Raw genomic sequence first — 24,253 nt, 5'->3', positions numbered from 1 at the left:
ACAAATGTCCTTTAAATGGAACCATTTGTTCGTCAATTGAAAGATTTCGTTCTTTGGGTAAACTATTGCACTTTTTCTTTATTAAATCATACAATGGACGTACTTTAATAAATTTATCTTTATTTCCTAATGGTATCGATTCATTATTAATTATATGCAAATATGATCGTAACTGAAAAAAACGATTTCTGGTCATTGTATTACATATTAAACTGACACGAAATTCGTCTTCCCAATACATACGAGCTCTAGGATATTATAAACTTCCCATTATTAAATGTATTGCTATTAGCTGTTTTATTTTCTGAGAATTGGTGGCCTTAAAATTTTGGTACACTATTTTGAACAGAATAAAGTGTTGTATTAAAAGCGATTTCTTCTAAAAAAGTTTCATCGAAAAAATCTAAGAAATTTTCGATAGGAAAACGTAATTTATTGCAAATATTTTCTTGTATGTCATCTAAATGTAATTTTGGTGGTATGTATGGTTCGTTATGCCAGGTTATATATTTTTTTCAGTTACATTATATATTATATTAGGCTCAACTATTGGTGGATTATTATGAATATTAGTTGTTACTTCATTTATCTCATCGTGTATTTCTTCGAAATCGTTCAACAGATTTTGAAATTCGTCATTGGGAAAATCTAATTCTTCCGTTTCGTCGTCAATACTTCCAATATCAAAATCGTAGCCATCTCCCAATAAACTAAGTATATCAATTTCGCTTAGCTTTTTAGTCATTTTATAAATTTTATACAAAAGTTAAGATAAAACAAATTATATTGTAATACAATTATGCACATAAAATATTTTGTAAATAAATCTTAGTGACATTATCAAAAAACGTTTCAGTGTGATAATGTGATAATAACCATAACGAAAAAGAGCGGGAAATAAATAACAGAGCATGCCGTTCAGGCCCACGGGTCACAAATATGACCCCCTCTTTACATTGTCATTGGTAACAAATGTGTAGCACAATTCATGTACTCTTTGTTGTATTACACAGTGTTACCAATGGATAGTGAAAAATAAAAATCCCCATTTATTATGATCGATTATTAATTTTATAGCGATTTTATAAACATCTGTTTTTCTGATTACCGATTGCTTGATTTTTATTTAATAAAAACGAGTAGATAACATAATTATATTATTACAATCATTGTGATACTATATTATTCTTAATCTACGAAACATTTTGTATAATAATAACTATATAGCAATACCGCAACATAAATAATGAATATGTTACATGTATTGCGAACGCAGGGTCACTTTTAAAATACTTGTTGTTGACTCCGAGGATGCAATGAATGTCCAAAATAGCTGAAGACATATTGTTAAGCTGACTTACTGTATGGAATATTGAAAAACAAATTTCGTAGTACCGAACACAATCACTTCTGGGCAACCACTGAAATTATTTTTTAATTTCATTCTTATTTATCCATGAATTATGAGAATTGTAAAATCCTACCCATTTAACATATATCTGATTCCCCTTCTTTCGTATAATTTTTTCAATTAAATAATCATTAGGAAAATTTGTTTTAGATATTTCTTCGGTGTAAAAACAACCGGCTATTGGTTCATTATGATAATCGTGTAACTGATAAGAGGGTGGTTCTATTTTGTTTATTTTTACTATTGTGAATATTTCTGTTGAATAATTAGATGAAAATCCTTTTGTAAAAACTCCTTTCTGAGTGCTTATTCGAACTTTATCTCCAATATGAAATTTTACTTTTCTATTAGTTATTGAGCGTTGTTTTAAAGTTACTAGTGCAGGATTTTCTTCCACCTGGATCGGTGTCATCCCGATCGTTCTATGTTTTGAATTGTTGTAATTGTCTATCAAGATGGGTAAAATAGATATCCATTTATGTGAGCCCTGGGCAGTAAACTCTCTATACATGTTTGTTTTTAAAGTTCGGTTGAACTTTTCAACAAAACAAGCTTTCATCGTTGAATATGTGCTATACTTTTTTATATTATGCTTTGTCATTAACATGTCAAATTTCAAATTGTAAAATTCTTTTCCATTATCTACTTGCATCAGTTTAGGCGATCTATCAATAAGTATTTTGAACATGGCACCGGTCACTTCACAAGTCGTTTTTGTTTTTAATGGTATAGCCCAGGCGAATTTCGTGAAGCAATCAATCACACAGAGAATATACTTGTATCCATTGTTTTTCTTTGAAAGTGATATCATCTCGACCAAGTCTGCCTGCCATAAATCGTTTTTTTAGTACACATTTACTTTTCGTCAAGTATAATTTTTCTTAGCCGGTCTATGAAGTTCGATTGCTATGTCACGTTTAGACATTTGGTATTTTCTTTGTTATACCGGCTTCATAGAGTTCTTCAAAAATAGATAATATTTCGTTTGAAACTCCGGTGTTTCCTGCAGATTGAGAAGCTAAAAGAAGTCTTAATCTGTCAACCAACTCATTCCGATCATTCCAATATACTAAATTATGTGTTTGTAATTTCACACCGGTCCCCGAGGAGAATAGCTTACAAATAATTTGTTTATACTTTGCACCGCCCTGCTTAATTTTTTTTCCGTCCAGCGTTAAATGTGCTAATGTTTGAATAAGTATTAATTTATATGTATTTAAATCATTATCAGTATATTGCATTGGATATCTAGACAAACTATAACTACTACTATAACTATAACAACTATAACTCAACTAGCCCTGGTGTTAGCTGATAAGATGAATCTTTGATAATTATTTCATTGTTTTTAAATTTAACTTCTTCATGACCTAATTTAATATCACCATCAGATTTTTTTCTTGGACCATATATTTTATCTTTTTCATCTTCTTCTAATGACCGGAATGTTCCAGTTCGATTATCGGTAGCTAAATCTTCAACTGCATTAGAAATGTCATTATCATTACTTGTTTCGGAAGTCTGTGGTTTTGGCGATTGGTTATGTAATTTGTTCAGAGGTTCGATTATTGGTTTAAATGTTTGTGATACATACGATTGAATATCGGCATCACCTCTTTTTAATGCCTCAAATTTACGTTTAATGTTTTCCTTAGCAATAACTAATTCGTTCAACAATGTACTATCGTCTCCCATGGTTAATAACGTACTATAGTGTTTTATACAACGACAAACGTGTCAAAATCGTGTCGATACCGTCTGTTGTCACGTTCACGGTCCTTATAGTCCACAGAAGTTAGGCACAAAACGGGGCTTTATTCGGAATAAATCAAACAAAAGATTTAGATTGGTTTTTTGTTTTAGTTTAGGGTCCTGATTATTCTCCTAAAGACCTAAAAGTCCCCGGTGATAACACATGTGCTTAACTTTTAAGGGTGGTTTTTAGGGGTGAAAATTGCTCAAAAATCAGTTTTTCACTAATACCTCCTAAAATATCAACTGGACAACTAAAACACCTATATACTATATTAAAGCTGAGTAAATTATCTATAAAAAAGTATCCCAAGTCATTAAGCCTACAATCAAAACGTTACAAGAAAAAAATTAACTAAAAATTAGTATGTATAAGAATTTTTTTCCGATAGATATTTATGAAAATCGTCTTGTACGGTCTAAGCTACCACACTTTTACATTCATTGAGTATTATAGTACATCTGATACGTTGGATTATATTTATATTGTTATTATTAAATAGTCGGGACACACCGCTGTCTAATCAGTGGGTTTTTCCAGTTATTAGGCATTAAATGATATATATATGAATAAGGTCTATGCCGTCGATAGCACTAAAAATATGTTATTGTATTGTCTTATCGTATTTTTCTATAATAATGTTATCGTTATATTGACTGTATCTGGGGAGACATAACAGCAAAGTAGAAATATTCAGCAGTATTGAGTTATTTGCGAGTGCGACTGACGTATTCTTCGTTTCTTGGTTTCTTTAGTTTTGTCGTTTCGTAAGTTTTGTTAAAATGGCAGATTTATGTATAATTTGTTCGAAACAATTGAGCGATAGAGATATTATGCAGGTCGATCGTGGACTTCAAACTTTGATTAAGGCGAGTATTGAAAGAGGTGATGGTAAAGACGAACTTATGATGAATGTATCTTCAATCAAAGTTCATGTGAATTGCCGGAAAGAATATTGCCGGTTATCGAGTATTACCGCATTTAAAAGAAAACGCAAAAATGAAGGTGTCACATCGAGCCCACCAAAGAGTCGGGTACGTACAACTTTTGATTTTAAAAAACTTTGTTTTATTTGTGGATTAGAGGCTGACATAGAAAAAGAAAAAAAAATTAAAAATGCTCGCGATTTAATAAGTTATGTTTCCACTATTAACTTTAAAGATAACATTCTGGCACTACCAAACAAAAAAGGTGATGATGTTTTAAAAACTGTAAAAAAACGTATTAGTTTCAAGATTGATTTAGTTGCAGCGGAAACACGATACCACTAGAAGTGTTTGCGTAAATTACATAATCCTGGTACAGGTGAGAAGAAGGGTCGTCCTCTAGATAATAATATTAATGCAGCAATGAAGAATATTTTTTCTTACATTGAAAATCATGAGGACTGTCAGTTTACACTATCTGAATTAAAACAAACATTAACAGATTTCAAACCAGACGATAAAACTATTAAAAAAAAACTCGAAGAAAAATATTCCGATCGAATCGTTATCACCGCTAAAATACCAGGACCTACTATTATTTCTTTCCGAGACACTCATTACAATACTGTTTTAACTCAAATGAAACAGTCTTTTAAAAACAATGATCCCGAGGCAGAACGTCGTGAAGTTCTAGTTGCAGCTGCAAGTATTTTACGTCAAGACGCGTGCACTCAAATTTGTGAAACAAAATATTATACTCCGAGCACGTGTTTATTCGATAATCTAAACGAGTATATTCCTGAATCAATAATTTTTTTTTGTCGATGAGTTAATTTTGAAAAAGAAAAAAAGAAAAATAGAGCCACTACGTAAAAAATGCACAACGCTTTGCCATGGAATTATGACTGCACTACGTCCTAGAGCATTTGCTTCGAATCTACAGCTGGGACTCTCGGTTTATTTACATCGGCAATTCGGTTCTCAAAGGTTAATTGATATTTTATCATACTTGGGTTTGGCTGCTACTTATAAGGAAACTTCTCTGTATGAAGCATCAGCTTTATTTCACCCCCAACCACGAATTTCTTCACCAGATGAAGGCTGTTTCATACAGTACGTCGCTGATAATGCAGATCATAATGTAGCAACAATCGATGGATTTAATACATTTCATTCTATGGGTATGATTAGAATCATAACTCCACACGATAAAATGGAAAGTGAAACAAAAATGATTCGTCTAAAGAAGTTACCAACGGGGGAAGAAATGGCAAAGGTAGCACGCATTCCAATCAAATTTTATGAAAATATAGGAATAAAGGGATTGAAAAAAGTTACGGTACAAAATATTGATTGCAATGAAATATCAACATCATCGATGCTTCGAAATGCTGATGTCTTATGGTTATACGCTAAATGGAACAACGTAGAAAATATTCCAGGGTGGAGTGGCTACATGGAAAATTTAACTGTCGACGAACCGTACTTCAAATCACGGATACTTTTTTTGCCATTCATAAATCAAGCAGCGAGTGATTATAATACCCTTTACACTACATTAAACTATATTATCGATGACGGAAACAAATACGGCCATTCGTTTATTATCGTTACATTTGACCAACCACTTTATTTTAAAGCAAAAGAAATAGTTACAGCATCAGATACAAATTCTCCGCTATCGAGAGTAATTGTGAGGCTTGGAGGTTTTCATCTTTTAATGTCGTTTTTGGGATCAATTGGCTATATAATGGGTGGAAGTTGGTTAAAAGAAGTACTATCCGTTATTTTCGCTCAAAACTCTGTTGACCATATATTATCAGGTCACGCTTACTCTCGCGCAATTAGAGGTCACACATTACTTCAACTTGCTCTGGCTCACATAATATTGAACGAGTTATCATTAAATTATGAACAAAAAGAATTCCTGAATATTTGCTTATCAAATTTGTCAGATTTTCAAAGTGTCGAAGACTCGAGTGCAGTTAAAGAATTAAAAAAAATATTTGATGAAAAATTGAAGGAAATTAAAAATAGAGGTCCAACTGCACAGTTGTGGGTACAATACTTCGAGATAATGACAATTATGAAAGAATTCATTAGATCAGAAAGAATGGGCAACTAGAGAGGACACTTAGCGTCTATTAAAAAAATGATTCCTTATATTCACGCAACTGGGCACTTTCTGTATGCAAAGTCAGCTACTTTGTATATTTCAGATATGGAAAATTTAAAAAGTTTAATGGATAGTGAAACTTTTGAGAAGTTTACAAATAGTTTTTTCACGGTTAAACGATCAAACAAATATTTCTGTGGAACATGGAGTGACCAGATAATTGAGCAAACTCTGATGAAGTTATCAAAAATAAAAGGAGGTTTCACACATGGAAGAAGTACTAACGAAAGTGTGTTAAATAAATGGGTTTATGGGCTTCTAACTGCGAGTAACATTTCTGAATCACTTGAAAAATTTTGTCAAATTTCTTTTCATTCTGGAGAACAACACGTAGACGCTAGGGTCTCCCGCATTAAAAGAGATAATGTAGATGTTCAAAAACTTTTACAGTGGTTAGATTTCCACTACCCTTTTGCTTTTATCGAAAAAATTATGTCCATTGCATCAGGAGTCACTGGAGATGAAAAAATTAATTGTCATGATGCTAATAGGATTGGCAATATTGCTATGCAAAAAAAAATAGGCCAAACATTTTTCGATATTAAATTTTCGCGAGCAGATCGAGTACTTCCACTTTTAAGTGTTAACAGTAATGTTTAAGTTCACAACAAAACAGTGCCGATCGATCCGTTATTATTGTTTCAAAGAATTTGCGTTATGAAAAGATCAAATGAGGAGCTCCGAAATTATTTAGCTTATGAGTTGGCTCCGTTTCCAGTGTCGCTCTTTGATGAAAAAGGAATGTGGAAAACAAATAAATCAGCATTGTACAGCAGTTTCAAATCACTCACTCCTGAACAAGAGCAAGATTTACATTTCGAAAATGGCACATACGTGATTGATGGAGGATTTTTGTTACATCGCGTGGTGTGGCATCAAAATGAAACTTTTGAAGCTATTTGAACAGCATATATTAATTATGTGAGTAAACACTTCGGATCGAACTGTATAATAGTTTTTGATGGCTACAGTTATCTCAGAAACAGCGTAAAAACAATGGAGCAGACTCGCCGAGCAACAAAAACTTCATCTCCTGATATTAATTTCAAAGAAACAATGATTTGTACAGTAAGCCAAGAGAATTTGCTTTCAAATAGAAATAATAAAATCCGGTTGATTTCAATGCTGTCTGCCAAATTTCGATTGAATAATTTTATCGTTAAACAAGCTACAGATGATTCTGATGTTTTAATTATTGAAACAGCGATAAATGAGGCTGTGAATAATATAACAATTGTAGTTGGGGAAGACGTGGATCTCCTTGTGATTTTAACTGCTCGGGCCCTAGCGACACAAGAAATTTTCTTCCTCAAACCAGGTAAAAAAAATGTTGAAAGGAAACTATATTCATCCCAAAGCTTCGATCAACATCATCTTATTCGAGATCAAATTTTATTCCTCCATGCTTTCTCGGGCTGTGACACGACATCTGCTCTTTACCACAAAGGCAAATCATCAGCTTTAAAACTAATGACAAAACGAGAAGACCTACGACTTGCAACTCAGATATTTAATTCACAAAATGTTTTGAGGGAAAAGTTGATTGAAAATGGTATCAAATTTATGCTTGGTATTTATGGAGCACCCATCGACGAAACCTCTCTTAACGAGTATAGATACTCGAGTTTTATTAAATCTGTGAGTAAAAATAAGCCAGTAAAATTAAACCTATTTCCACCGACTGCTGATGCTGCCGAGATGCACCTGTTACGTGTTTACTACCAGGTTCAGAAATGGTTGGGTAATGAATTGAATCCCACAGATTGAGGTTGGATTTTAAGGGAAGGTGTCTTAATGCCTAGGAGAATGTTGCAGCTCCCTGCACCAGACTGCCTTCTTAATATGATTTTTTGCAAGTGCGTGAAAGGTTGTGGAGCACTATGTGGCTGTCGAAAACTAGCATTGGACTGCTCAGCAGTTTGCGCTAACTGTCACGGGCAATCATGCTACAATTCACCCCCATTTGAAAGTACGGTCGAGGAAAATGATAATTCCAATAATATTTCTATTAATCCCCACGTTGTCATGGAGCAGACAACTGAAGAAATTGAATCATCAGAAAATGTCTATTATAGCGACGGATATGAGATAGAGGAAGAAGAAGAAATCTAACTCAAAATGTATTGATAAATTTTTTATTTTTATTCGTGATAGAGTTTTTTAGTTGTGGAATATGCCTACTAGGGATACCACGTAAAAAAAACGCGCCTAGTACTCAACCTCCGTAGGTTGTGTGGAATAGAGTAAAAATAATGTAGTATTAATATCAATGAATTATTAATTTAATGTTTAATTTTTAATTTAAATTTAAAAAAATTTAATTTAATATTTAATTATTAATTTAATAAATTATTAAATGTAAAAGTGTGGTAGCTTAGACTGTACAAGACGATTTTCATAAATATCTATTGGAAAAAAATTCTTATACATACTAATTTTTAGTTAATTTGTTTTCTTGAAACGTTTTGATTGTAGGCTTAATGACTTGGGATTTTTTTTATAGATAATTTACTCAGCTTTATATAGTATATAGGTGTTTTAGTTGTCCAGTTGATATTTTAGGAGGTATTAGTGAAAAACTGATTTTTGAGCAATTTTCACCCCTAAAAACCACCCTTAAAAGTTAAGCACATGTGTTATCACCGGGGACTTTTAGGAGAATAATCAGGACCATAAACTTTAATGAAAAACCAATCTAAAGCTTTTGTTTGATTTATTCCGAATAGAAACTCTAACTGCTGTGGACTATGACTTATCACGACGAAATTGAATCTCCCCTTACTCCAGCACAAAGTACAAAACTCTTTAAACTCAGGATAATTCATATCACCAGAGCAGTGCTCCATGTAAACGTGTTTTAAATTAGTCTCGTCTTGCTTGAATAGAATTATCATGTTACTATTGTCTCGAATAAGTTGTTTTGGTATGCGTGCGAATGATTGTGCCAGATAGAACACATCAATGTTGTTATGTCTACAGCGCGTATAGTAAAAACGTACAATATTCTGATTTTCACATAAAATATCGTCAAATATAAAAACAGAATCTGGTAATGCTTTTTCTGGAGGGATAACCTCATCAACTGAATAACTGTACTCCGTCCACATCTTTTAAAATGTCACAATGCATTTTATATTTAGGTTGTTCGAGTGTTTTCGAGTATATATAAACGTTATGAAATCGTATACCATTGATATTAGTCAATAAGGCATAAATTAAATTTGTTTTACCACATCCAGAAGGACCAACAACTAAAGCACGACAGGTATTTGGTAAAGCGCTCCATGTCTTGATTCACGAGTCGTAGGTGGGTCGAAATTTTCCACCGTGAGTTTTATTTGTTGATCGATAAGCTTCATTATAATATAATGATTATGTATAAATAGCTGTGCAATCTTTATAATCTTACCATTACACGATGTCACCCGTTCGAAGAAACAACAAGAATAAAGGCGGAGGTATAACTAACACTCTTATAAACAAATTACCGTTTGAACTTCATTTACCAGGTAATTATAAATTCTACCACACAAATAACCTAACCATATCACTTTACAAGTTTATAGTTTTTATTTATCATTTTAGGTTATCAGTACTGCGGTCCGGGGACAAAATTGAGAAAACGGTTGGATCGCGGTGATAAAGGTATCAATCCTTTAGATTCAGCGTGTAAAGAACACGATATCGCTTATGATCACAGCAAATCTTTGACAGATCGTCAAAAAGCAGATTATATATTAGAAAATAGGGCTTGGAATAGATTCAAGTCAAAATATTCAAATTTAAAAGAAAAGGCTGCAGCGTGGTTAGTCACAACGGGCATGAAGGCAAAACGTAAAATTGGTGCAGGATGTGGATTCAAAGCTGCTATAAAGGCGGCTAACAATGTACTCAAAAAAAAATATTAATGAAAAAAACCTTATGAAATTAACAAAAAAATGTGTTGCGGCAGCTAAAAAAATATTTCGTAAAAACGGCAAGAAAACTCGAGTACCTCGTGTCATACCTATACCGAAAACTGGTGGTATGTTACCGTTGATACCAATTTTTGCTGGCTTATCGGCACTCGGAGCGCTAACGGGTGGCATTGCTAACGTTGTAAAAACCGTTAGTGAATTTAATAGAAATGAACCTTCACATTTGGACAGAGGATTATACCTCGCACCTAATAAAGGCGGTTCGTATAAAATAGAGAAAGGAAAAGGACTATATCTCGCTCCACATGGAGGTGGTTCGTATAAAAGAAAGGGCACCCGTAAATCTTTAAAAATAACTCCAAAACGGCAAAAAAACTAATTTCTACGTTACCCAAAAGAGCGCTGTATGATTACGAAATTATAAAACATGCGCGCATAATGAAAATACCTTATTTCATTGGAGTGTTTTCTAGAGATAGGTTACCTCCACGACCAAAGCATAAAGAATCAGCGGTTATCAATTTGGACATTGAAAAAAGTACAGGAACTCATTGGGTAGCGCATAAAAAAATTGGAAAACAAGTTACATACTACGACAGTTTTGGTAATCTACCGCCTCCACTAGAACTACAGTCGTATCTCAGTGGATGTAACATACAGTATAATTACACTAGGCATCAACGTTATAACACATATAATTGCGGGCATTTGTGTTTGAAATTTTTAGCATGTACACGATAACATTAAATGGTAATCTAAGCGAAATGTCATGTGATATTTTTCCACCGTTAGAAGTAAAAAATACATCGCAGCTGTGTCTTTTAAACCTGCAAACAAATAATTCTATACCAAACGTAGAGCTGGATTGTAATACGATAGGATTTTGCAATTCGCTCGAAAATTGTATAAATGTAACTATACCAACAGGATCATATGCAATAATTAATTTGGAGTCAACGATTCAAAAACTCTTATCAAATCATGTTACTTTGTATCAACTCAAGGCTGATGGCAGCACATTAAAATGTTCAATGACGTGTAGTCATGATATTGATTTCACGATTAAACATAGTATATCAAAAATATTAGGTTTTGAAAATAAAGTTCACTCTGCAAACACAAAACTTGAATCTGAACGGATAGTTAACATAATGAAAGTTAACTGTATAAAAATATATTGAAATCTAATTTCTGGTTAATTCAGTAATGGTATACCGAGCCAGACGATACACGAGTTTTTCCCTTCTTCACCGGCTGGACATAAAATCATTGAAGTTTCAAAACATTTAGTTTTCTACCGGCTTAATTCTACATATATAAGTAAAGTAAATATAGTGCTATATATCATATATATATATATCATTTCTACGCTCTTTAAAAGTTCTATAATCATAGATGAAATGTATTTGGACGTAGCTGGCGGATATGAAGAAGATTGCAAAATAACTCAAATGCAGTACCACTCTTTCCTTCCGTATTCCACTACAGCTTTATCCAATAACGATGAAATTAGAATATCTATTCAAAATATGGACGCTTACACTTTGCCTTGCGAGAGCTATCTTTACATTGAAGGTAAATTAAATATACCTGCAGATATTTCAGCAGAGAAGGGTGAATTCAACTTTACAAATAATGGATTAGCGTTTTTATTTTCTGAAATCCGATATGAAATTAACGGAGTGGAAATACAAAAATTAAAATCTCCTGGAATATCTTCGAGTCTTAAAGGTTTTTGCTCGCACACTCCGAGTGAATTGAACAATTTACAAAATGCTGCTTGGAACGTAGATATGGATGCCAGGGAAAATAAACATTTCATGTTAAATAACAAATTCGCTGGTTGTATCCCACTCAAACACTTGTTTGGATTTTGTGAAGATTATAAAAAAATGCTACTCAACTGTAATCAACAAATAATTTTAAACATCTGTCTCATTTACAGAATTTGATGCGTTGTACGTTTTGACGACAACTCCTTATGAAAAACTTAAAAAAGTAGCCATTGAATTAAATAAAATTATTTGGAAGATGCCCATCATCAGAGTTAGTGATAAAGAAAAAATTAAACTGTTAAAAGTATTAGACTCTCGTAAACCAGTTGTGTGTGCGTTCAGAAATTGGGACTTGTGCGAGTATCCAGTTCTCCCTCAGGACACTTCTCATTCATGGACGGTAAAATCAAGCAGTTTGTTGGAAAAACCTAGATTTGCATTAATTGGACTTCAAACCGATCGAAAAAATAATTTATTTAATCCATCAGGACGATTCGATCACTGCTATTTGAAAAACCTAAAAGTACATTTAAACTCTGAAGTATATCCATATAAAGATTTTTGTGCAGATTTCACAACGTTACTGCCATATTTTACAAGGCATATGCTGAATTCCAGAAATCGTACTACGAGAGAGAGTATAGTGACCCTTTACTTCCTAAAAATATTTTTCAACAATTTGTACCAATCGTAGCCGTGGATTTATCACAACAGAATGACAACGTAAAATCATCGATTGTAGATTTACGAATTGAATTCGAAACAGACAAAGCCATTCCAGCTTATTGTTTCATTTTACACGATCAAATTATAACTTATAACCCATTTAATGGTGATGTAAGGAAATTGTAAATAGTTTGTAAAAATAAATAAAAAAAAAATATGATGTTGTTTTTATTTAATTTTTCACCATATTAAAATATAATTATAAACATTTTTTTTCTGATTGTATTACAATAAAATATTACATAATTAATTATTTCAGATAACTTAATCTACGGCTTGCCTTTGCCCTTTCACGCGCTACAAATGCTCTTGTCCTCGGTCTGTTGACTTCAGCCTAAAAAAAAAAATGTTGTTTAAGTATACAACATTATGTAAAATATATTAGTATTACCTCAGTTTCGGGTGAAGAAGATAACCAGCCCTTTGCCAATTGTTTGAGTGCTTTAATCTTTAAATCTGCTATTAAGTAAGTACCTTGGACTGAAATACGTTCTTTCAATTTCTTGACGTCAATGTGCTCCAGATAATCCTCAACATCGCTTATTTTTGTAACTTTGGGTAACGGCACTTCCTTCCCCAGAAACATTGAAATCTTACAGGCCTGAAGCAATGAAGCGGACCGAACATACATATTTTTCATCTGAATAACTTCTTCCATGGCATCGCTCAATTGTAAAATCTTTTTAACATTCTCCTTAGTCAACTGCACATTCTGGTCTTGCTGCAAGCATTTGATTGACAGAATGTTGACACCGTTGAATTCCTCTATTGACATCAATTTAAACTCCTTTAATAGTAAGTGCGATGGAAGTCTAAAGTTTACATTGTTAAGAAGTGTATTTATGGATTGAATCAATTCAACACTCATTTTCACGCACTGAGAGTTACTTGTAATACAAACAACACAATTAAACAAAAGTTCCAGATCTAAGCCGATATGTAAATAAACATTGCTATCAATAAAGAATGTGTTACAATCGATCAGATTATTAGCCATTATGAAACACTGAAGGTTAAACGCAGAAATTATTATTTAATGTTACTTGTTAACTTGAAGAGCGGGTTACGACTGACTTGTCATATGGTCATGTCATCCTTTTTATGCAGTGCTATCGAGCGCTTGTTTAGAGCGGGGGATGAATCCCTACTCTTAAGTCAGGGTGGGAGTAAAAACTCATATGATATAAAACAGGGTTATGGAAGGAAACATAGTTTGGGTATTGATAACGTATTGAATAACAAATATTATGATATAAGAAATATTTATTATTATTATTATCATTAACAAGATTTTATTAATAATTATAAAAAGACTTTTGTATTGGAGTGAGTAGATTGTTCTGCTGACTTGCCGTTTATGAAGTCGGAAAGAGATGGCGGGGATTATGGTCTGTTAAAATACGAAGGACCATCATTTTCATCGACAGCCTATAAAATTAATAATTTTTTTTTTCTTATACAAATTATATATATACGACATACGTGTGTCGTCCTTGGTATAGTTTTCCGAATCGGAGCCCATGCTGCATCTAATGGATTCATCGAATTTGTAACTAAATATTCTCTGAATCCCCTTTCCTCGTCAACACCCTTAGAATAAAATACAATTTAGTACTTGAATATTTTATTGGTTTCATTTATAGTTACTCGTGATTGTGAAGGATCGTCTTCATTATATTTCATCAACGGAGACATACTTGAGTATCTTGGTGGTGAAGGTTGTAGCATTTCCACATCAAAGGTTTCAGTATAAAACTAAAATAAATAAAAATCAGTAATCGTAATAAAAATGTGTATAATATGTTTCACCTTTAATTCCTCAACATCGTGCATCTCTTTTCTCTTGGTTGATGAAATAAATTCTGCCGGTGCATCAACTGTCTAATTTAATGCATATGTTAAATATTTTTATTAATAATTTAAAAATATATTCTTACTTTTAACGAATTCCTTGATTTTGTCATCTAATTGATTGCAAGCTGTTCAGTTGCGAATAATATTATCTGGATTAAAAAACTCTGTTTGTTCTTCGGTATATGTTTCGCGATTAATTCAATATGAATTCCTTTGATTATTGAAATAACTTCATCAAGTGTAGCGGATTTATCAATATTAAAATCAGTTTTAAAATATTCGGATATTTGCTCAATTTGATTTAAAATATTAGGTCTTACGTTATTTATTTTTCTTGATACGGTTTCAAAAATGATCCACTCTAATACTGAAGTGTCATAAGATCTCTTCTATTCAATAAAATTCTACATCCGCTTGTTTCTTTAGTCTCTATGACTAATACATGCTCTCCCTTATACACCATACTTGTGATCAGAACCGATTCACATTCCAAAAAAGTGATTTTTTTATATTTCACAGCAGGATCGAGAATGTGGGATAAAGTATTACCCATCAATGAATAAATACGCTTCAAGAAGTCTGGAGAAATATTTACATACCGTGCCGGTGTAATTATTCGCAGCACAATATTAAATTTATCTTTTGGATGATCGAATCCGATGTTTACAAACTTGCGATTTTCAAAGTCAATTGTGAAATTACTACAATCGATGAGTTCGGACGGCGATGTAGGTGCAACATATTTATACAAACAGTTCATTTCACTTATTGGCCCTGCCATATTAATACTGTTAAAGTTAAACCCGAGATTTACAACTTGACACTGTTAAAACAAAACTATGACTGAATATTAGCGCTTAACTATTTATCGTCATTAATATTATTATTATGAATGGTGGAAGATGATTGAGTTCTGTAAGTTAGGTGTTCACTGGCAGTGGGGGTTAGTGGTGGGGGATTATACTTAGTACGTATACATATATACAGGAAAGAATGGTGGGACTGGTTGCGGTTGCGACATCTATGACTGGGCGGATGGTGGTGGTAATGTGGCGGTGGCGGTACCATTGTCGAGTGGCGGGTGGCGGTTCGGGTGGCGGTACCATGCTCGAGTGGTGGGTGGTGGTGGCGGTGGCGGTGTTTGAACTGTCTATTTATATCTACTTATTACATTATTTAATTATTAATCACTATGTATATACTAAATATCATCATTATTATAATTTTGTTTATTTAATATTACTGGCATCTTATCTGCTTTTTGAAATGAAAAATCTTCAATAATTGTCTCGTAGCTTATAGTTTTCACAATTTTACTTTCTATAGACAAAATGGCCAAATCGTTTAGATGTTCTTGTGTTAAATTAGATCTTAATGCATTTTTTATTAACTTTAATCTTAAAAACGATCTTTCTCCACTACAATTGGTGCACATGAGTGTAAGATATAACCGTAAAGTTTTTTCTACATTTGGAAAGTATTCCGAAACGTTTAAGCTTAAGATCATTTTATATAAATTTATCAATAGAGTTATTAGAAGTATTATATGTGGGCAAAGATAATGATGTAAACGTAATAAATTGTTTGAACTCATCTTTAAAACTGTGTGGAAAATCTATAGGGTATTTTTTACATAAGTTTTTCATTCCTTCTTCAATATGCTCAGATTTCATTTCAATCGAAAAGTTTGATAGCAGCCTAAAAATGTTTTCAACTTCTTTATATGCATCAATTCTATACTGCAAAGCGCTATTTAATTTATCAATAATAACATTAAAGGTTTGAACTTTAAATAATTCTTTAACTGTAAACACATATGCAGTTTCATTATCACACCTTTTTTTACGTTTACGATTTTCAGATGATTTACATTGTTTATTCACAGTTATTTCCATACCTTTAAATTCATAGTTATCATATTTTTCTCTGATCTGGTCAAGAATACTTTTCAAACTTTTCATTAAATTAATTGCTGTACACAAATCAATGTTAATACTTTGTAAACTTTTACTACAAATGTAAAATGGTCCTAGTATATCATTCCATAATTCACAAATAATACCAGTTTCTAATTTACTCATTATTCCTATCAAATTACGTGACTGTTGTCGTGTAGTTTGTTTTTGAAATTCATCATTTTTTATATATTCCAGAGCTGTATAAATACCTTTGTAACCTATTGACAAAGATTTAATGGCTTCTGCATTTGCATCTAGTTTTGGCTATTGACTTAGGAACTGGGAATTTACTATCTAATGATTTTTTTTAAATTTACCATCTACTTGTCGATACGGAAAAAAAATTATTAAGTTCCTGAACAAACCCGAAAAAAGAAACAGTTTCTACATTCTACGCAACAATCTACTGCCGACTGACTAACAAGGTTCAGTGAATACGCTGTACATGGTATAAATTCTGCAAATGGATTTTTAGTTTTTATAATGGCTTGCATTCCTGAATAAGGTCCGCTCATATTACTTGCATTATCATAACTTTGACCACGGCATAAATTAATATCAATTTCATTGTCAACCATAAATTCAAGTAAAATTGATGCTAAATATTCACCTGTATGATTTTCAATGTAAATAAAAGTTAAAAAACGCTCAACTGGTCCATTACATGTAACATATCGTATAATAATTGTTAATTGATCTATGTGCGAAATGCCCGGAGTGGAATCAACACTAATTGAATAATAACCAGCTTTTTTAATTTCGTTAACAATCACTAAACGTGTTTTCTTAGCAATAAGTGTAATAAATTCATTACTAATAGTGTTGGATACCGAATCGCTTATTTTAATTTCGCGCGACGTGACTGTCATGTCCCGCGATGTAGAAGTTGGCATCCTGGTTAACCGCGGCCGACATCAAGGAGGGGAACGATTCTGTCGCGCCTAGCCACCGGTCGCCAGTTCATGCCGCCGTTTATTTTATCTTGTTCGTTGTCTTGCCGTTCGTGGCCTTTACATGCGTTACCGGAACTATTTCATGTCGCGAACCGGTGCGCCGTCGCCGTCAACAACACCATCTTGGTTTCCGTGCGTTCGAACCGTTTGTTGTGATCGTTTTTATGTTGTGTCGTCAGCACACACACGAATCATATCTTGTTGCCATCTGTGCCAAAACCACAAACTCATTTGTTTTAACGCCCGTCCGTTATTAGGCAGGGCGTTCCGCCGTGATATCCACGTGTTCACGCTGTTTGTTGGCATATACCGTGCATACGCGACGGCCCGCAATATTTCGCGGCCGGAGTTCGCGTTCGAGCCTATGTCGCCCAGTGTCGAATTCAGATCAATTATCCACGATTCATCAATACCGAAATTCACGAGGTCGCTAAACCGTCAGCCGATATCACGTTAAGTGATGGTCGAAGTATTGTCGCATCAGAACTATCTCCATTTGCTGTTTTGTCGTTCCGGGGCAACCACACCGTCACCGTGTTATCACCGCTAGTCAACGCTGATATCAGGTCTTACACACGCGAAACGTATATTTTATTTGTTACTAAATCATTATTTAAATTGATTTATTGATCTGCCGATCGGATTGTGGTCGCGCATTATTATTTTTTATTACTAACCTAGTTGATAAGTTCATTACCATTGCAGAACATATAAATAAAATTGTTCTGTACATCTTCATTTACTATAAAACGTTATTGATAATTACCTTATTATTATACATGAATTCAAATACTTAACCCTATTGTATACAGTCCACTCTCAATTCTCCTCCATTCCTTCAGAGTTACGAGGAAGGAAGTTTCGACGAAGACAACTAGCGCGTCGGGTTTTCGTGTAACTGGCCGCCTGCGCACACACATACGTACCTACTCTCGTCGCCTGGTTTTATTGTGCAGCCACCTTTCGCACAAATAGTTTTAGACAAATATGAAGTGTGACCTTTACCTTTATTTGCATATAAGTTAATATGCTGTGATAAAAAAGGATTCACTATACAATAAGTAGGTCACGGGATACCTAAATAGATGACAATATATACAATGTATAAGATAAACACGCAAGGTATACGACCGTAATGCGGCTGGATGATAACACAATCTTGATACGCTGCGGCTTCGACGAACTGGTCGATCAAGAATGACGAACAGGCGGGGACGCTGTACGACGCGACACTACGTCGAAACAAATTGTACGTACTGACGACAGCAGGCAAGGTGACACCGGTATCAATATGGGTCACGGGCACTTAATATAAATCGCGAAATTACGGTGCCAGTCACCGGTAATGACACCTCAAGGCACAACACTTCGGTGCGATACACGTACGACCATTATACGGTAAACGCCGCCGGCCAATTGGCTATTCGAACAAACACGAAGCCACGTGGTATGGTCACGACGACGGACGCACGACACGAACCGGGTCGGATTCTAACGGCCGCTGGTTTAAAATCATACGGATGCAACGCCATGTAACTGCATATGGACACTGATCCGACTCGCTGACAGTGTTGCCAGATTATGAGATTATAACGATCATACTGACTTATCAAAAAGTTCGTTTTTCACGTTCAAAACCGTACACACGAATTTAACTTAGATCTCGAAAAATTGAAAATATTTCTGATGGACAAAAAAAAAATCATATCACATATTATTTATACAAATGTATTATTTATAATAACTATAAGTTATAAAATATTTATAAATACGTTTTAACAATCAATCTATTTCTAGATTTTGTTTTAATACAGTTAATATTACTGAAAACTCGTTCACAGCTAGCAATTGAGTGAGGTAGACAAAATGTATTCAAAGCAAATGTAGCAAATTCTTTGAATTGACCTGATTCCAAGTCAAGTATTAATCACCAAAATTTATTAGGCTGATTTTCTAGTTTAATGTTTTCCGGTAAAGCCACTAATGGTAATGTTCGCAATTCATCATCAATGAGTTGAATTTCATCTTGATTCACCATTCTAGGCAATAGTTGTGTAAGGCAACCCGTCAGTAGGCGAGTGTATATTTGTAACACAGTTAGGCGCGTATGAGCGCGGCGCTCACTTTCCCAATTTTTACTAATTAATGTTGTAAATCGAACTGTAAATGAGGATTTTATTATGAATAATTAATTAGGATCACTTTGTTTATTTATAATTAATAAATGGTAGTTACAATACATACATAATACTTATTGAAAAATAATAAATCATACTTTGAGTTGAAAAATTAAAATACATACATAATAATTAATTATAGTTACAGTTTTAAAAAATAATAATACTTGGAGATGAAAAATAAAAATATAATGTATATACATATCAGTTATTTTTATTCTGAATCGGATTTTTCTTCTGATCCCGTTTGACATGATTTGCAAATAGTACTTGTATGCTCTTTACAAATACGGTTATTGCATAGCTCACAGCATACCTAACATAAAATATTTTTTTGAATTCATTATCTATAAAGCTTATTATTATATTTCATGTAATACTCACCATTGTTTTTCGATTTTTATTTTTTGGACAATATGCACATTTCAATCGTTCTTTCACTGCTCCATGCTGTTCAGGCTGTGTTGGCTGTTTCTTTATTCCTGTTATCTTCATAATTGTATTTCGAAGTTGAATACTCAATGTTGGCATATCAAGTCGGTTGATCATAAATTCTTTAGTAAGTTCTTGACCCAAACTTCTAAGATAATTTCGACGAGTTATAACATTGCCAGTATTTTCCCCATAAATTATTTGGCTATTGATTCCCGCAATATTCATTAGAGAGAAAAATATTGTCAATGGCCATCTACAGCTTACTCTAGAAACAGAATATTCTCCCTTCAATTCGTCAACAACATCTACTCCGCCTTTTGTAGAGTTGTAAAAGGTAATAATCTCGGGTTTATTTTGGTCACCAGAATCTGTATCTATAACGCCTCGATCATGCATACTAGATACCAATACGACATTTTTGTTTTTACGAGGCACGTACGACGTAATCATTAGATTTTTACTATATCCAAATAAAGTTGAATTTTTTTCCCTACGTTTAGTATCTAAAAAGCAAGGTGGGATTTCTTTTTTATTTTTGCGTAGAGTTCCAACAGTTGTCAAATTATGATTTTCAAGCAACTCATTTACCAATGGTATGGAAGTGTACCAGTTATCCATCGTGATATTTCGACCAGTTTTAGAAATTGGAGTTATCATCCTTTTTACAATACTTGATGGCTTATTTTCAAATTTGAATGGGCCGTCAGGCTGTGTTCCTACATATACCTCCATGTTAGAAGTAAAAAAAGTACGTGAATCCACCAATGCTTGAATTTTTATGCCATACTTATTTGGCTTGTTCGAAATATACTGACGAAAACTACACCTACCTCTAAATCCTTCGAGCATTTCATCGATAGTGCAGTTTTCCCCAACAGTATATACAGCCTGACAACGTTGTACAAATCCATCGAATATCATTCGGATGGCGGCTAGTTTGTCATACATTTTTCTTTCAGTTCTTGTATTTATATCATCGAACCTGAGTGCACGAAGCAACAGATAAAACCGTTTTAGGGACATGACAGCACGAAAATATTCGGGAGATAAAGGATCGTCTGACCAAAGATCTTTCAAATTCAAATGGTTGCTTCGTAAAACACCTGCCAAGTACAGAAGCCCAAACAACGCTTTTATTTCCTCTCTAGTCGTATTTAGGCAATCTCTTTCCCGTTGAAAATTTGTACGAATCTTAGTCAAATAAATATTAGTACATTTTACTATTTCATCAATGACCATATCCGGAAAAAATAGCTTCCAACAATCAATAATAGATTTTGCGTCTCTTGCCACTCTTTTTACACCGGGTAAATGTAACACTATATTACGTCGAAGTGTACGACTATTACTTGGAGTACAACTTTCTTTATACCATTTTGTCACTTTATCCTTACCTAAATAGTAACTGAAATTGTTTCGTATGAGTGGACTTCTAGATCGCGATCTTGATGCAACTGAGGCATTATTTATTCTGGATGAAGACGGATTTATGTGTACATCAATATCTGTATCCGACTCAGAACCAATTTCATTGTGCGTATTTGTACATACAAAATCCGGATCAGCGTCAGTGTCATCAGAATCATATAATAAATTATCTTCTTCAGTTTCATCTAACCAATTACACACATTTTGTATATTATCAGACATTATAACGCGAAATTATAAAAAAAACTATACGAGAAAAATGCATACACCAACAGTCGCGTATGAGCGCGCCGCTCACTTTATCAGAACTGACAAGTTTAATCTATTGTCATGTCAACACAAGACTATGGACTGGGTTATTTTATTTATAGAAAAATGCCTAGATAAGATAAGATAAGGTATACGTAGTTTTCAACAATTTAAAATTAAAATTGAAACCAGTGGTAGCTAAACTAATAACGGAATGAGCGCCGCGCTCATACTCGACTTCTGACGGGTTAAATAGATGGATATTCAATCCTAGTTTTTGAAGAAAGAATTACCTTTGGTGTTAACAAATTTAATAACCATAAAATTGGATTAGAAAAATCATAACGTGTTTTTATTTGCATACAGCTAACTTTCAGAAAATCAATTCATCTAGAAATAAAATCTTTTAGTAAATCTAGTCTTTGTACTATTTCTGGTGTTTTTGTATGAGTAAGGACCTTAACTACTAAATAAACTTTTGAAGGACTGATAAATTTACTTTGATCGGCAGGATTCAATGTAACTATTGGAGTTTGAAGAACATAGTCCCTTTTCATGTAAACAGAGTAGTAATTTCTTGTAAACTAATTCCATTTTTTCATTTAAATTATTCAATACCACTTATTCAGTTTGAAAAAACTGGTTTAATGTACTAAATTTTGGCAAAACCCATTCCAAGTACAAAAGTACATTTTTGTAAATGGGTCATTCAACTGTGTATACAGGGTGATTTTGTTATCAAACAACACTCATTATTTCCAGAAGTATTCATTTTTTTGAAAATATTTTTTTACATAGTTTCTAATTGTTAAAAAAACAACGTTTTTATAAAAAAATTATATTTTTAAATATTTTTTATCTTTATAATTTTTTAATTTTTTACTTTTTTGAATAATAACAGATTTTTAATTTCATATTCCAAAGCAGAATAATTTTCTGAGTAATTCGATACATAAAAATCAAATTTAGGGTGAGTAGTTTATGAGTTATACGTATTTAAAGTTTAGCTGCGCGGAGTGGAGTGGTATGGGGTTACCCCGCAAAATGTTAGTCCACTACTCCGCTTGTCTAAACTTTGAATAAGTATAACTCATAAACTACTAACCCTAAATTCGATTTTTATGTATCAAAATACTCAAAAAAATATTCTGCTTTGGAATATGAGGTTAAAAATCTATGTTGTCATTCAAAAAAGTAGAAAACTTAAAAAATTATAAGGATAAAAAATATTTAAAAATATAATTTTTTTATAAAAAAGTTGTTTTTTTAACAATTTGAAACTATGTAAAAAAATATTTTCAAAAAAATGAATAGTTTTGGAAATAATGAGTGTTGTTTGATAAAAAAATCACCCTATATATATATTTTCTGCTGCAACAAGATTTTCTGAAAACCACTTTTCATTAAAATCTGAATGCAAATCCACTGTTCCAAAAATACGCTGGACAACAGCAAATAGTGATAACCACCTAGTCTGGGATGGATGCAACAATTTATGAACTGAAATATTAAAGAAATTTTGAAACTCTATAAATTGGCTCTGTCGCTTGCTACTGTTGCTGAAAGAATTAAACACATTTTCAAAAAATGTGAGCAAAAATCTTCAATTCTACGGGGCAAGGACTTACATGCTTCGCTGTAGAACAGATGTAGAGAATGGCAAATACATTTCATAATAAAAATTCCGGGGAATGTGGTTTTCAACTAGCTTGAAACTGAATTATTAGACTCCATCATTGTCGAACAGCCATCAGAACCAAATCCAACAATATTTTTTACATCAACTTTAAAATTTTCAAATGATTGTATACATTTATTAAACAAATTTTCCGAAGTTTCTCCTTTATCAACTGTCTCTGGTTCTTTTACATCAAAGACCTGTACTAAATCCCAAAATCTTGAAACAATTGACTCTGTCAATGATATCTAAAGTGATATCTTGACTCTGTATCAAAAAACCTTACTACAACACACATGGTAGATATGCAAGCAACATCGGTTAACTCATCAATCATAATTGAAAATTTACAAGTTTATTTATTCAGTTTTCAATTTTAGACTTAACATTTCTTTTTCAACCGAAGCAATTACATTTGTAATGATGTTTGTAGCTTTAGTTCGTTTCAATTTCATTTTTTGATAAATTTTAGAGTCAGGGAAAATTTCTTTTAATAAGGGCTCTAAATGGTTGATTATAGAAAATGCTACGTTATGCTCAGCTAAGAGAGCAGATAATTTAATTTCTGCAGTTTTGACTGCATTATTTTAAGGATTAGGTTTCACCATCGATTGAAACTTAGTCATAATGTTAATAGATTGAGACGACTTAGATTTTAGTGACTTTATACGATTAGAACTGTTACAATGTTTTTTTTATACAACTAAGTTCAGAGACAAAGCTCAAGTTACACAGGATACATTTGGCCTTAAACAGATTATCCCTTTCAGGTTTAAGCCAACTTTTAAATGTTTTATTGCTTTCCTATTCTTATCGATATTTTTGCTTTCTATGTTT

At 32.9% G+C, this 24,253-nt stretch overlaps 3 protein-coding genes and 2 pseudogenes across 3 annotated transcripts; 1 reads left to right on the top strand and 4 right to left on the bottom strand.

The window, feature by feature from the left end:
- The first annotated feature begins 11,583 nt into the window (after positions 1 to 11,583).
- Positions 11,584 to 12,135, top strand: LOC126554226 (uncharacterized). Its single transcript, XM_050209319.1, has one exon. The coding sequence runs from the start codon at positions 11,584 to 11,586 to the stop codon at positions 12,133 to 12,135; it is 552 nt and encodes a 183-aa protein (XP_050065276.1).
- Positions 12,136 to 12,934: 799 nt separating this feature from the next.
- Positions 12,935 to 13,681, bottom strand: LOC126554225 (uncharacterized). The gene is made up of 2 exons (XM_050209317.1): positions 13,076 to 13,681; positions 12,935 to 13,018 (listed from the first exon to the last, which is right to left on the bottom strand). The coding sequence occupies exons 1-2, from the start codon at positions 13,679 to 13,681 to the stop codon at positions 12,935 to 12,937; spliced, it is 690 nt and encodes a 229-aa protein (XP_050065274.1).
- Positions 13,682 to 14,495: 814 nt separating this feature from the next.
- Positions 14,496 to 15,336, bottom strand: LOC126554224 (uncharacterized; annotated as a pseudogene).
- Positions 15,337 to 19,995: 4,659 nt separating this feature from the next.
- On the bottom strand, positions 19,996 to 21,711 carry LOC126554223 (uncharacterized). Its single transcript, XM_050209316.1, has one exon. The coding sequence runs from the start codon at positions 21,709 to 21,711 to the stop codon at positions 19,996 to 19,998; it is 1,716 nt and encodes a 571-aa protein (XP_050065273.1).
- Positions 21,712 to 22,124: 413 nt separating this feature from the next.
- On the bottom strand, positions 22,125 to 24,250 carry LOC126554220 (uncharacterized; annotated as a pseudogene).
- Positions 24,251 to 24,253: the final 3 nt, after the last annotated feature.

The sequence above is a fragment of the Aphis gossypii genome, unplaced genomic scaffold (assembly GCF_020184175.1).
Source record: "Aphis gossypii isolate Hap1 unplaced genomic scaffold, ASM2018417v2 Contig00452, whole genome shotgun sequence".
NCBI classification, from domain to species: domain Eukaryota; kingdom Metazoa; phylum Arthropoda; class Insecta; order Hemiptera; family Aphididae; genus Aphis; species Aphis gossypii.
This window is presented reverse-complemented; position numbering and strand designations above follow the sequence as displayed.